Genomic DNA, 15,684 nt, shown 5'->3' on the forward strand with positions numbered 1-15,684 from the left:
CGACGTTGATCGACTTTCTGAAAACGAAAAAGTATTTATCAAAGCATGCCATGCCGGTACACTTTGCTTCGCGATATTGAATCGCTTTACCTCAACTATCGAAAACCAAAGAAAAAATCCTATTCACCCTGTTCGCTGATTTACGAATTTTGTACGGTTGCGGTCTCGGAATACATTCGTTCATCACTAATAGACAATCAAAGCTCACAGCTCCGCGCTCCCATCCCGTCGTGACACGTTGTCCCGCCAAACGAGGTCTTATACTACCAGGACAGCGAAATAAATCAGCCACCGCGGGACCGAAAAAGATTTATCGCAGCAATTTTCCGGTAGGCTGAAGCTCTGACGGCGAACACCCCCCCCCCCCCCCCCTCTCCCATTGCAGCTACGACGACACGACTGACCCCTGTTGGCGGCAGTCCACTTGTCCTACCGGAGGCTTATTCCGTTTTATCACGGTTTCAACTGCGCTCCAAATCTTTCTTCCGGTCGGCGATGCCATTGCTGATGCCGCTGCTACTACTACTACTTTTGCATTGGCCACTTTTTATCGCCATAAATCTAATTTCGGATGGGGGGCACCCGTAGTGAGTCTAACGAGTCGACATACACTGCCGGGGCTTGGATTAAGTTGTATGAGAAATTTCAGTTTGAAACAGTGCAGTCGTACACAGCACGATAAGTGCAAAGCGAGTACTCTGAGTTCTGAATTGTGACTATATAAACATCAAACCGAATTGTAAAGTTACTTCCAGGAAGGGAGACAACATATACAGTCTGCATCCAGGCACATAGGAAACACGAATTTAATTGGGCCAAACTTGTGCTGAAATCTCCATGCTAAATGTTGCTGTAATTATCTGATCTAACCTCCCTTGGGATGACAGTCGCATTCCAAGTAGGGCCTGGACACATCACCTTGGTAACAGCTAGCGCATTTCCATTACCTTGGTTACATCAAAAGGAGCATAGCCAACAGATGAGTATATGAAAAGTATGTTCTCGATTTTAATTAGATTCAGCATCATTTAAAAGTTGACAGAATCCTTGGTTGAACTTTCAAAATTAAACCTCTACCCACGGTACATGCCACTGAGCTGCCAGCCCAGTACTGAGTACCACCTTTGTGCCCGGAACATCGCTTTCTAGCCCTAGGTCCGGCTCGAGCTAAATACCGTACCGCCATGAAAATCTAACCCTAATTTTGGAAGCTGTTAGCTCTTCCGAGGGGTCATGATGATACAAGACAAAGCTTAATTTCCTGTTTCGGTAAACAAACATTGGCCGGAACGAAGCGAGACAGGGCTGAAAACCACTTAACAAGACCGTCCTTCGGTTGAACGGAGTGCACGTGCCTTAGAATGAAGACAGCACTCGATATTTTGCCGGTCAGCTCGTTTCAGCCTTCATTAGATGTAACAACAGAGCTGACTAGCCGGGAGGAAGCGCAAAACCGCAACGGGCTTTATTTCTCACGCACTGCACGGTGGGGCTTTGAAGTGGAACGTCTCTAGATTGTCGAAAACTTTTCCAATGATAGTTTTGGTTTCTGTTTCGTGAATTGCTAGAAATGTTGTCAACTAAAAATTAAAAAGGTACAAGAGAAGAAAAGTAATAAAGAAATAAATAAAATAAGCGCATAAGCGCAAATGTAGAGCAGTTGAAAAGACAAAAAGTAGAAAAATCAAAAAGCAAAAAAACTAAAAATAAGAAGAAAAATCGAAAAGAAAAGAAAATCGAAGGTACTTACTTAATAGAAAACAAAAAATTAGACAAAAATTAGAAAAACAAATGAAAAAGAGAAACAGGAAAAAAAGTACAATAAAAAGGTAAAGCAAGTGAAAAAGTTAAAAAAATAGAGTAAAAAGCAGAAAAGTTAATTAGTATAAACTAAAAATAAAAATATAAAAATAGACGTTTGTTTCAACGTTCGTTAAAAAGAAAAACTATTCAAAAAGTAAACCAACCAAAACAAAAAGGTAAAGCAAAAAATCTAAACAAATAAAAGAAAACAAAAAAAGCAAGTAATGTAAAGCAAAATTGAAAAATAACGAGGTAAAAAAGCAAAAAAGTAACAAGAGCGAGTGAGTGGGCATAGCACAGTTGGTAAATGGAATACCTGGTACACGGTTTACCTGGGTTCAATTCTCAACCCCGCCTAAAGGTTAAAACCTCTATAATTAAAAGACAACAAGGACGAGCAAAAAGCTTAAAAAGTAATATAGGATAAAGTACCTATTTTCACCTTACTCGGCAGGGTTCCTCACTAATTCAATAATTTCTCGGCCTACAATCAATGGAATGCGTACAAATTGACAACAACAGCTTTGCTTCGTTGTTAGGAACCAATATAATAACACAAAACAGTGAAATTCTCGTGTTTGAGCGGAACGAAAACTCGAATCGAGTATCCCTATTGTTGCGCTACTATTTGACTCAATACGTTGATCAAAGATGGCAGACACTGCTCTAACCAATGACTTCAAATGGGTAGGCTGATAATAGAAACATGGCGAAAATGGGCTCATCACCTAAATAAAAAACAATAGATTAAAACAAAAAAAAATAAAAGGTCTGAAGCAAAAAAGTAAAACGCCAATAAGTAAATTCGAAAAAAAAACGATGAGAAGTCTAAAACTGAAAAAAAATATAAGATGAATTAGTGAAAGGTTAGAAGTATAGAAATAGAAAAGGTGAAAAATTGAGAAAATAAAGGGGATAAGAGTAAGCGGAAACCCATAAAAAAGTGATGCAAATGAAGAAATAAAGAGCAAAAAATATGAATTACAAAAGTAAAACAATAAAAAAGGAGGATATAAAAATATTAAAAAGAAAGAACAAAAAAGTAAACAAAAGAAGAAAAACAGCCAAGAATATTTATAAAAAATAAATTAAGTAAAAATAAATAAACCAAAGGGGGTGGGCATAGCGTAGTTGGTAAATCGATTACCTTGTACGCAGCTCACCTGGACTCGAATCCCATCCCCGCACATAGGGTTAGAGATTTTTCTAACCCGAAGAGACGAATTACCTTAAAGTTGAAACCTCTATAATCGAAATAAAAAAATAAATAAACCGAAGTAAAAATGCAAATTAGTAAAAAAATAAAGAAGTACCAGCTAAAATGAAAAAAAGCTTAGCATTTAAAAAAAATAAGCAGGAAAATGATTATAAAACGGTTTGAAAGTAAAAAAAACTCACACATTTACTCTACAAAATATAATAAATAAAATGTAAAAAAATAAAATTGGAATCCAAAAATGAAGGCTTGAATAGAAAAAAAGAAAATAAAATAATCAAAAAAATATAAATGAAACAAAAACAGAAAAACTAAGGAAAAAAGACAAAGAAGTCGAAAGTGAAAAGACAAAAAAATATAAAATCTAAATTTAAGAAAATAATGTGAAAAGAAAATATAATAAAATATAATTAAAGAGAATATAATTAAAGAAAAGCACAGAGGTGAAACAGTAAGAAAATGAGAAAAAAAAGTTTAAAAGGAAAAAAAGCAGAGAAATTCAGAAGAAAAAAAGTAACTAGGAAAACAAAAAAGTCAAGTAAAATAAACATAAACATGTAAAAAGGAACAAAGTAAACTAAAGTAAAAGAAAGAAAGAAAAGAAGCCAAAATGAAAAAAGTAAGAAAATTAAAGGTAAAAATATTGAAAAGCCAAAACATGGAAAAAAGTTAAAATCTAAAGAAGTATAAAAAAATAAATAAGTCATAAAATATAAAAGTTGTTACGAAAAATTTAAATCATGAAAAAACAAAAATTGCGCAAAAAATATAAAAAATAGAAAAGAAAATAAGTAAAACGTTGAACAGAAAAAAAATGAATTGAAAAAGAACAAAGTGAAAACGTAAAAGAAAAAGCAAAAAAGTTAAAGGAAAAAGCCAAATGAACAACACTAGTAAAATAAATCAAAAAATTCAAAAAATGAAAACGTAAAATATTGAAATGAAAAGTGTAAGTTAACAGAGAAATAAAGAAGTATAAAAATAACATAGTAAAAAACAAGAGCATTAAACAAACTGAAAAATAAAAAGGGAAAATGCAATAGGATAAAAATTGGAAAGAAAATAAATAAAAAACAGAAGAAAATAAGTAGACACGTTGAAAATACAGAAAAAAATGAAACAGAAACAAGCAAAGAAGAAAGAATAAGTTAGGAAGTCCAACGTTAAAAGCGAATAAAAAATAATAAAACTACATAAAGTAAATTTAAAATATATGTACAGATATATAAATTTGGGGAAAAACCCGCACTTAAGAGAAAATTGAGAAAGAGAAAAGGCTCAGGCAAATGGTTAAAAGGAAAACAAACTAAAGAAAAGAAAAGTGGACAAGGAAACGAGAAAGAAGTCCAGTAAGAAAGAATAAAAGTAAAGCAAACTTTGTAAAAAATTAAAAAAAATAGTAAAAAGCTAGAAGTAGAAAAATAAAAAAGCTAAATGAAAAATTAAAAAAGTTAAATAAAAAAGTAGAAAAGAGTTAGAAGAACATGGGAATCATCCATAAATGACCTAGCATTTTTTGAGTGATTTTAAACACCCCCCTTCCCCATCCTAGCATTTCGTCACAAAATTCTATATGCCCCCCCTGATAATTACGTAGCTTGACGGTAACCTTCACCCCCCTCGTTGTCCTCGAAAAAAAAATTAAAAAAAATCAAAAACGATGTTAGTTAGATGAAACGGGTAAGATTGTCGTGACATCAGGTTAACCCCTATTCCCCTTTAAAAAGGCTACGTAGCATGACATGACCCCCTACCCCCCCCCCCCCCTGTTGTCACACATCATCACAAAATACAAAACTCCCCCTCCCCCATATAATGCTACGTCATTTATGGATGGTCCCATGGTGAAAATGTGATGCAAATAAAAAGAAAGAGAACAGTAAAAAGAAAAATTTTAAAAACAAAATAAAGATAAATAAAAATATATAAAAATATAAAAATTCGTGAAAAGGAAAGAATATAACAGCGACAAATTAGAAACAAAAACGAGAAAAAATGAGAGAAATAAAAGTGAAAAGGAAAAACAAGTGGAATAAAAAAAAACAAGCACTAAATTAACAAAACAAATCAGCAACTACAATAATAAACAAATAAAGAAATAAACAAATATACAAAAAAATAAACGAATCAACAAATAAACAAATAAACAAAAATAAATAAATAAATAATCAAACAAATAAAAACATATCAACACAAAAATAAACCAATAAACAACTAAACTGAAGTATGATTTCTTAGCTTTGGATTTTAAAATGTAGTTCCGAGTTTCGAGCTATTAATTCAAAAAATAAAGTTTTCAATTTTGACTTTTGAATTCTGAGCGCTGACTTCTGAGATTTTGAGTTCTGAGTTCTGGGTTTTCAGTTCCGAGTTTAGATTTCTGAGGTTTAGGCAAGGGTTTTGGTTTCCAGTTTGACACTCTAAGTTTTGAAATTTAAGTTTTATGTTCCGAATTCTGAGTTTTGAATACTGATTTCTGAAATGGGGGTTTTCAGTAAATGATTTCTGACATTTGGGTTATGATTTCTGATATTTCGGCAATGATTCCTAAATTCTTAGATTTGGGTTATCAATATTGAATTTTGAGTTTATAGTTGCGTTTTGAGTTCGAAATGCTAAGTTCTAAGTTCCGAATCCTGAGGTGGAAATATTGAGATCTGAATTCCGAATTTCGAGTGCTTATTACTAAGTTCAGGATTCTGAGTTCTAAACTCAAAACTCTAAGTTTAACCCATTTCCCACTACCGATTTCTCATTTTTGATTTAATGAATTTTAGATTCCACAAATTTCAGATTGCCCAAATTTTAGATCCAATATGTTTTAGATTTCAAGTTTTTAAGTCACAGTTTTCAAAGTTCACACACTTCCGATGTCAAAGATTTTGGATTGCGCAGATTCCGCAGATTTTACAGATTTTGGACTTGATTTTCGAATTCACAAATTTAGTAAATATTAGATTAAACAAATTTTACATTGCACTAATTTGAAATTTCACAGATTTTAGATTCGCAACTTTAGATAGCAGTTTGAAGATTTTAGAATTACAGGTTTTGATAATTGCAGATTTTATTTTTCACAGATTTCACTGTTTTTTTCACAAATTATAGATACCATAAATACAAGATTGTATATTTTAGATTTAGGTTTTCACAGAATTTAGGTTGCACTGATTTCAGATTTCATAAATATTCGTTTTGACTTACTTAAAATTTCATAGATTATGAATTTTAGGCATGATAGATTTCACAAATATTTTGGATTTCTCAGATTTTTGATTTGACATTTCAAGACCTTCTGGATTTCATATGGAACAGATTGTAGATTTCTTAGGCCGCCTGTACTGTACACATTTTAAATCTAGCTGAATTAAAATTTGACAGTTTTCAGAAATTCAGTTTTCACAGATTTTAGATTTAAAAAGTACTAGATTTCGCAAGATTTCAGATTCCACAAAATTGTAGTTGCTTATTCTAGATATGGCTGAATTTTAAATTTCAAATTTCAGATTCAAAATTACGACTATCAGATTTAAAATTAACTCAAAATTGCTAAACCATATGATTTATGTTTCCAGAGCGTTAACCACATCCAATCCGAGGTATCCTGTCAATTGCAGTATATTTTTAGAAAACTCAACAGACCGTAGCCAGTGTATATAAATAATCAGCCAATAAACCTTCTTTTGCTTCTGCTCGAAAGCACAATTTTCATGCTCCATCCTTTTACGTAATAAGATGAATTCTAAATTCATTACACGTCGTTCCATATCCCCAATCGTGGTGTTCCAAAACATACAAATTGAAATGTACACTTTGCCATCTCCCTGCGGTGACAGAATAATACGAATATGAGTTGGCTCGCTCAACAACAAAAACAACAACAACAACAGCAACGGAAATGACAATCGCTGCAATAAAACGTGTAAACATTCAACATGCCAATGGGAATACCCCTCGCACGGACCTCAAGCATTCCAAAGTGGTGGAAAATTCAAGCTGTGTGACGACCACATCGACCGTCACACGCACGCATCTTCGCACACCGATTATTGTCATTCGGGCCATTGAAGAAAGCACGCTTACAAACACAGGCACAGTTCTTCGTAATCGATAGTAAATGCCTAACCGTAATTTTGCATGAAAACACACCAGAAGATCATTCGTATATTAATTTGTAAGCTTTGACCGTAGTATATATGCAGATGAAAGTGGCTTATTTGGGGAGGGGCTGTCTCCCCTAAAACATGTTATCGATTCGGTTGGACTGCCGACTGACAACAGCAAATTTGTTTGAACTCGTGCACGAGACCATAAAATTTCACCGCCTGCTTGATGCTTCAGTTCCGCAGCAAGCATCTGAGTAGGGTTCGATAGATAAACAACCAAGTACAGCAACACAATCGCCATCAACAACAACAACAGCCAACGCCTGCTGGGATCTTCATGGCGAGTATGAGATCCCGCTGGGATTCAAGCGAAAACGATGACACCGCTTGCACCGAAGCGTCTTGTGTGGCTTGAGTGGCACTAGTTGAAATTTATCGATGTTTACACAAAATGGCCAATTTATGCGGTCATTTGGCATTGCAGACAAAGGATTATTTGTTGGCTTCCGGAAGCCAGCTCCCTTTCGTCTAGCGAACGGCAGGGTGCAGATTTGTCCCATGAATTTGTGAAGGGGTTAGAAATCGCTCGGATAGGGTCATAATTTCTCGTTTTTCTGATTTTCATTTGTTTGCTGAGGAAAGATGAAAATTGCAAATAACTGAGGCAAAGAAGCAATCCACCACGTGACCGTTCTTAGCAGAATGGAATATTTTATGGAACTTGAAACTAAACGAACTTATAATGTCGGCTATGCTACCAGTTACGTACCAGATGTTTTCAATTTATATTTTGTATAACTCTCGATTAATAGTTTTGCTACGGCCCCATATGAATCTGTGTGTACCATTAATCCCAAGCAAATCATTTTCATCAGATCCACATTCACCGGTCGACTGAACGGGAACACTGCCTGTGGGCAAACCCCATCTCTTAAACACGTGGCTCATATCCTGTCTGCAACCCTGCTTCTCCGATTGTCCGTTTTTCCGTCACACCTTCTACCTGGGTAAATGATGGGTAATCGGTTGAACGGGAAGGAAAAGGAGGGCGTTTGGTTTCGTTGATATGAGAGCTGTGAATATATGAATTTCAAATACGATCCGAGACTATGCTCACTAGAGGAATGGGTCTGAGAAGCAGCTGTCCGGAGATTACCGTTGGATCTGGTTTATAACAAACTGCTACCTTCCATACCTACTCGTTATGGTTGAATGATATGGTGTGTGCTGAGTGAAGTGATGTAGTGAGCAGTCATGTCACATCTGTTTTCCCTAAAAAAATAAAATCTCTTACTATCTGCGTAGTCTAAAATTGAAACAAATCCGGTAGAAATGGAACGTAGTATCAATTACTGCCATGTGGGATCAAAAATAAAGTAAGACAAAATATATAGGCTTCTTATAAGTTGTGTATAATAGCCTTTCCAACAAACTTTTCTGAAGGCATCAAGCCTCGTACAAAATTATTTCATCAGGAGATGCGCAGTTACTGAAGATACTGAACGTCCAAAGTTGATGGTTTCGAAATGATATGATCTTGACTGTAAAATACTGGTTTATGAAATGGCGTTAGACATCGTTTTCAGTCATCTACTCATCAACAATCTAATTCCGCATACACCCTTCTTTCATCACCAATAGTAAGCTTCGTTCACAAATTTATTGAATTAAAAAAGAATTGATTATGTCAAATCTACTTAGGGCAAAAAGTTACTTAATTAGAATATTACGATTTTTGTGTTCCGTACAATAAATCTCCGCTCTCCAATTCAGCTCATAGCGTCCGATGTATCAATTCAGAGTCGTAGCGTGGTCTTCTGGCGCCCTTGAAGGAGTATCAATTTTGCGCCCCCTTGCGGCATTTTATAATTTGTTTTTCAGTTTCGAAGTATGTATGACTTTTCTAAAAAAAAATGCAATTTTCGGAAAAAAAATTCAAAAACAACGTAGAAAACCGAAATTCTTAAGCCTACTTCAGGCGAAAATCTTCTATATGCAGATATAGTTGTGTCAAATTTTAAATATAAGTTCATTACAGATTTGTCTGTAAAATCATTCAAAGTCGGGTGCCTGAAGGTGACGAACGGAGCATTTTTTCGGGAGAGTCTGTGAAATCCGGTGACGCTAAGTATTTGAAGGTTTTACGACACTTCGATGAAAATTGATAGCATCCAATCATGCGAAAACAAAAACAGCAGACCACATTTAGCGATTTCTGCTTCTTCCTTCGTATTTTTTTTCAATTTTCGCTTGGCCCGCACATAAATAAGCTCTATCAAGAACACCCTGCTCATGATAAAATGAATATCGAAGAAGATTCGTCATCAAATACTCTAATATTCCGTTTAAAATTATTCACATTGAACTCGGTCGGACAATATCCCATTTCCTTTCAGAACAAATATAATCCGTTAATTTTTCTAAAAATTTCGAAGAAATATTCAGTCGTGACAGATATCTTGTAAGTTCACCCAAGTATACTCGGAATCGTGATATTCTGGCAAAAGCAAGCAAATTACGTTACTTGCGACAAGCCTTTTATGAAGGACTACTGCATCTACAAGCCCGCTCACAAAGTTGAGATCGACGCAGTAGTTACCAATTCGAGGTTGTTATGCATTGATCTACTTAAGCACAGGGTTGGTTGTTTCAAAGTCCCTTACTCCCACGAGCAAAGATTTTGAATGCTTTTCAAACATAACCTTTAGTAGGAGAGTCCACATTACCACACCTGGTGTACAGTTAGCGTCCGAAGAATCTGAGACATTCCCTTAAAAAACGGTCCCAAAAACTTTAGACAGATGAGATTCCCTGTGAAGGCTTAAATTTTTCTCTTAAGATACAGCCAAATACTGTCTTCCCAAATGAACATCGTACACAATGTTCGCTCTGGTTTTGTGCTCATATTGAACCCACACTTCGTGTACGAACTCAAACACGTAGCATCAGTTTTCTCTTTCTCACTCTCATCATCACTAGCGTCGACTCTTTTTACCTTGTGCGAATCATTCTCGTGTACTCACCCGGTGTACACACACGGATGTTTGAACTAGAGTTTGCACATCGCTCGCTTGGGTTCGATGTTCAAGGCGAACCTGTACATCGGGACGGAGCATGTTTGAGGTTGAACGCGTGCACGAATTTTCGAAAACAGGTACAAATTTGTCGATGTTCACGGGAAGTCTGGCCAAATATACCCGGTCGAAGATGTTCTGACACAAAGCCGAAGTAAACAGCTCTTGGTCTTAGAAATTTGAGATAAAACTAGGAGTTTCCAATGCTTCCAGGAACACTAAAAATCTCACGAGTTATTTCAACCAGAGATTCAACTTAATGTAGGACTCATTGGGCACCAGCAACTTTGTGATATTGTAGGACTCCTCCCGGTATCGAGATGACTTCAATTCTCATAGTACGGGAGGGGATTTTCTTTTCGTTGAAAATTGATCTAGCTTAGGGGAACATGGGGAGACTTGACCAGGTTTTCAGCTAAAACTGCATAAATCTCTAAAAAAGCCTTCAATCCCCCAAAAATCATCCAGATGTAATGCGCAAAGTTATTGCGCGTCTTCATGATTTTTTGCAGAATTTTTAATTTAATTTTTGAAAAGTTACAAAAGTTTTTCTGTGATCGTTTTTTCTGGTCAAGTCTCCCCATTGCGGGGAGACTTGACCAAGGCGTGGGGAGACTTGACCAAAAGAATTTTGAAAAATCATAACAAAAAATAATGACATAAAACATACTGTAATTATTTTTTCCCTATTGTCGAGATCCTTAGGTAGCAGTAAAAAATATAAAAGAGTTGCATTTGATAAATTTTGATTTTTTTAAATGCATTTCTTTTTAAGGATTAACTGTACTGCTTGCATTGCATGTTCATACGTCACGAAATCAGTCCCACTATTGCTAACTTTGCTTACAAATTTTAAAATATAAAGACTTATGTTTGGGGTGGGATTTTTTTATGGCGTGATTAACATTAACAGTAGGTACCAAAGCATAATAAATATTAGGAATTTTGTATTTTTCTTCAGCTGATCGCCACTTGGTCAAGTCTCCCCATAAAATCTTGGTCAAGTCTCCCCAACATTAGTTATTGCGTTCAATTTCATGCGAATTCTAGTAATAACTATTCCAATGTTCCAGTTTATGTAAAATCATTTCACTGCTTCACAAGGACTAAGATGGTATATTAGTCCTTTAATAGTAATTAGTAGTCGAGTAGATATGTCCATACAAAGTTTGATAAAAAATTACATCATTTAATGCAAATTTATTAATCACGTAATATTTTCTGCAAGGAAAGGATTTTTTACTCCAAACTTTCAAAATTACCTTAAGGGATCGAAACAAGCATAAAAATATTTTTGAAAAAAAATTAAGAATAGAATAGGAGACGCCATAGCCGAAAATAGAATTTTGCGCTTGGTCAAGTCTCCCCATGTTCCCCTACTGCACAATCTTTACTACTGGTTTAAGGAGGTGGACTGCTTTATTTCTCATGACTACATATCTATATATGGCACTTGTGTTTTCTATGAAACTGAGCATACGAGCGATAAACTTTCAATCATTTTCAATATTTTGTTAATCTGAACTCTATGCAGTTGAAATTTTCGTGTTACGCAACTCAAACAAGATCGTTGTTTATTATTTTAGCCAGTTTACATTCACGAACAACAGCATTTACTGCGAAGAAACCTGAATGGGACTGATAGGACCGTAGCATAAACTTTTGACGCCTTTAGGGGAGTCTCAATTGTACGCTTCTTTGGTGTTGGCTTTCTTTATCAGTTCGATTTTCGAACAATAATCGAAAATGCTGCTAAATTTACTAAAAGTAATCCGTTTGTCTTTCCTACTAACTTAAAAACCTACCGCTACCCAAACCTATCTACCATATTTGTGACTCGGGACACCCGCAAGGCAATCCATGAGGCTCATCTTATACACTATATTCTTCAATGCCACAAACTACAAGTCTTTTTCTAAATTATTTACTTTCATTGCATGTTAGTTGTGCTTCAAAATTGTGTTAATTTGAACCTATTCAAGTCTACGCAACGTTCGATAACACACTAATGTCCTACCCATCTCGAACGCTTGATGCTAATGTTGACTTGATGCAGTCTTCGATATTATTGAAAATAGTTGAGGGACAACGTTCATACCACGTTATGGCATGTCTTAGATTCACCTCCTCCCGCCCCCACACCCTCAAACGTCACAGCGCACTGTGTACATCTCTCACACGAATTCTCCTTTCACAAGGAATTTAAATTGGAAATTTTTGCCACTTCAGCTTTCCATTACATATGCGAGAGAAGCCAGAATAGGAGAAGAAACCAGCATCCCAGTGTGTATATTTCGAACGATATAGGCGGAAGCGCACTACTTACCTCGTTCGCAGTAGGGTCCCTCGAACTCGAGATTGCGACACTCGCAGATTGGTCCGGAATCGGTCGATATGCAGATGCCGCCATGCTGGCAGGGATCGTGTCGTTCGCAGGCATCCGTTACGTTGCTCCTGAGGCCCTGGGAGAGAGAGAGATGGAAAATGAACAAAATGTAACCACTTAGTAACACTTGTAGAAAATATGAAGCACGTATATATGTGTAGGTAGGCGTGCGGTGAATGTACTCTTATCAGCCCACACAGTTCAACCGAGATTGGTTGGTGGTATGGTGGCTACGCTGAATAAGCGTAGTAATAAAGAGGAGCAGGTCAAGATTGAGACTGAAAGAGCAGGGATCTTTGTTTGCCGGTTATTGTTAAATATTATCGTACTACAGCCAGCTGCACGAGTTCTTCTGTGGGAAAATACATTAGGATGTATGGGACTTTATAAAACCGAAATGAATGTAATAAAATCGTAACTTTAGTTCGTTTCCTTAAGAAAATCCGTGCACTTTTCTCCCTTTTTGTACACACCGTTCAGACTTTTTGAAGCTACTTTCTCTTCAATTATAATTTCCGTAAATGCTACATACCATTATGTGAACCCATTGACTCGTTACCCGTGATCATTTTACTAAACCCGCTCGCCGTGAACACTCCCGAAAAAATCCCGGTTTGTGACCTAATTTACACCATGACAGCGGTCGCAGCACAAAAATACTCTCGTGAAACCAGCGCCTCCTTCGACTTGCATTAAAACGTATCTGCTACCCAGCCGGGACCTAATTTACACAGAATAATAAAACCAGTGGCGGCGATTGGCGGTGAATAGCGCAATTTACGAAGCGAAATACAAACGGTGACAGCTTGTGCTTTAGCGCAGTTTAAGAATTTAATTGAACGTGATTTCCCCACCCACCCGGCTGAACGATCCCAGATGTGGAAGAGGGAAGCAAGGAAAGTACCGCTATTATCGTTTCCACACTGTTCCTTGACGCCGCGCCAGCCGAGCCGACCGGAAGTAGAGAATAGAGAAAAAGTGGGAAACTTGCTGCCGTCTAACTCGCCCTCGTCCAGTGCCGGTGCCGTGAGCCTGCGGCAAGAAGCTGCACTAAAGTGGCAGCGGCATAAAATTTAATATAAACCCCCCATCATCTTAATGAGGCTAAAGTAGTTTGCGTAATTAATGTGCGAGTGTCACCGGCAGGCAGACTGACAGATAGAAGAGACAGACAGACAGGCAGGCAAGTCCAGGTAGGTGGTAAGCGAAACGGAAAATCAACTCCGGTAGCAACTCTCGCCGAATGCCTCCATGCGCGCCGTGAGTCGTGACTAAGCCTCTCATCAGTCGCGAGTCACGAGGCGTGGGAGGGGGTTTTTCGAGGGTGTACAGGTCTCACCTCCCAACGCGACCCTTGAACCCAGGATGATCACTTTGCTGTCTGCTTCGTGCCATTCCGCGTACTTTGATTTAATGCGAAGCTGGTTTTTACCGCGTCATCTTCATCAAAAGTTGATCCTGGCTGTTTGATAAAACGCGGTTCTCTTATCCTCGTTGAACGGTTAAGTGCGAGAGTGTCAAACGTGAAGAGCGACGTAGCTCACTCTTCGGCAGCGGCGGCGGCTAGCCTGGTTCGTTTGGTTTCGTCATGCGGGAAAAGGAGCAACGAACAACCTAAAACTCGAAGATAGATTCGATTTGACATAAAAGCTTCAAGTGGGCAATCAATTCGGAATGAGAGAAAGGCACAGCCTCGAATGTATGATGCTCGTTACGTATTTCATCAAACAAACAATGATGATTGCGATTTTCGGTTCGACTTCTTCTGGGGTGCGGGGGGGGGGGGGTGTATTCGTTTTATTTTTTGAGAGATCGAATTCGGATTTGTTGGAACGTTTATTGCAATGTAGAAGGTTCGTGCAGGTTGGGGGTTATGGTTGGCAAATTATGAGTGGATCATTTTCAGAGAAAAATTTATATTTTTGGGTTAATGGATGTAATTTTTTGTCAATGTTGGGCCTTCAACCTGTATCATTCTCGATGGGAATTGCCTCTTTTTCAAAAACGTGACCTCGGCCATCTGGAAACCTCAGGTAGACAGATATTCCGTGTGCGTTCAAATCTAGGATTAGACGTGTCGAGATCACATCGTGCGGAAAGACCCCGTACATAAACCGCAACATATCTTGTCAAACCGGATACTGCTGCCCAGCCAACATCGGCTGCTTTAATAAGATCGAGTTTTCAGCCAGCTACGACTAGTTCACTACAACTGTGCTGAGCAATAAATTTTGTTGGTGCCGGAGTTGAATTATCAGTTTAGATTTCGATCGTCTGTTTGTGCACTAGTTTACTAGGACCGCCCTGGACAGAGATTGAAGGCCTTTGTGGGGTACATTTGTACCCCAGAGCTATTTGCAATCCCTGTTATTCCGTTAAGGTTTATTTTAGCTGAATCTTTACTATAAATCAATTTGATTTTTAAAATTCCATTGAAGCAGGCGAAACTCATTTGTTTCACTTGACCAACAGAACAGTGACCGCTTAAGGTTTGTCTGGGGTACAAATGTACCCTCACAAAAACGTTTCCGTTAGTTTTATCATGTGTACATAATTCATATACATACATATAAAAGGATTATATTATTTTTTTAAAAGCAAAATATCAATATACTCACTCGCTTACTAGCGAGAAATTTATGTAAAATTGTATAAGCTTCAACATATCTTTCAGTTAATTAGTTTTAATTACCTTTTAGTTGTGAAGCAGCTAAAAGTTGGTGTTTTTGATGAGGTTTTTGTTAATTTTCTCAAAATAATTAATTATAGCAATATCTATCATCCAAAAGGTGGGTTTTAAGACGATTCATAATTTGTTCTTCAACATCATATTCCTATCTCTTCTCGTTTCTTTGTAATTTCATTACAAAACTTTTCCTGTAATCGACTTACAAGTGCTTAAAAGACTAATCTAAAAATATGCTTGGAAAGCTGAGAAAATTTTCTTTCGATGTATGTACAAATATCTTTTGGTTAAGTGTAATAAATCACTTTTTACTAGTGAAATAACTCAAAACTAGTAAAATAACTCAAATATGAATCGAGGTGATAAACATGATTTCGCTTCGAAACTAAAAGAGATAATTGATTCGAATCAAA

At 36.8% G+C, this 15,684-nt stretch overlaps 1 protein-coding gene across 9 annotated transcripts in view; it reads right to left on the minus strand.

Annotated features, from left to right (window-relative positions):
- LOC131676612 (neurexin-3) overlaps positions 1–15,684 on the minus strand; it is a 252,382-nt gene that overhangs the window by 94,126 nt on the left and 142,572 nt on the right. For all 9 annotated transcript variants that reach the window (XM_058955779.1, XM_058955780.1, XM_058955778.1 and 6 more), the window contains one exon: positions 12,526–12,661. In XM_058955779.1, the coding sequence (XP_058811762.1) occupies positions 12,526–12,661 (136 nt within the window). The remainder of the gene's footprint in view (positions 1–12,525; positions 12,662–15,684) is intronic.

Source organism: Topomyia yanbarensis, chromosome 1, assembly GCF_030247195.1.
Source record: "Topomyia yanbarensis strain Yona2022 chromosome 1, ASM3024719v1, whole genome shotgun sequence".
In the NCBI taxonomy this organism is placed as follows: domain Eukaryota; kingdom Metazoa; phylum Arthropoda; class Insecta; order Diptera; family Culicidae; genus Topomyia; species Topomyia yanbarensis.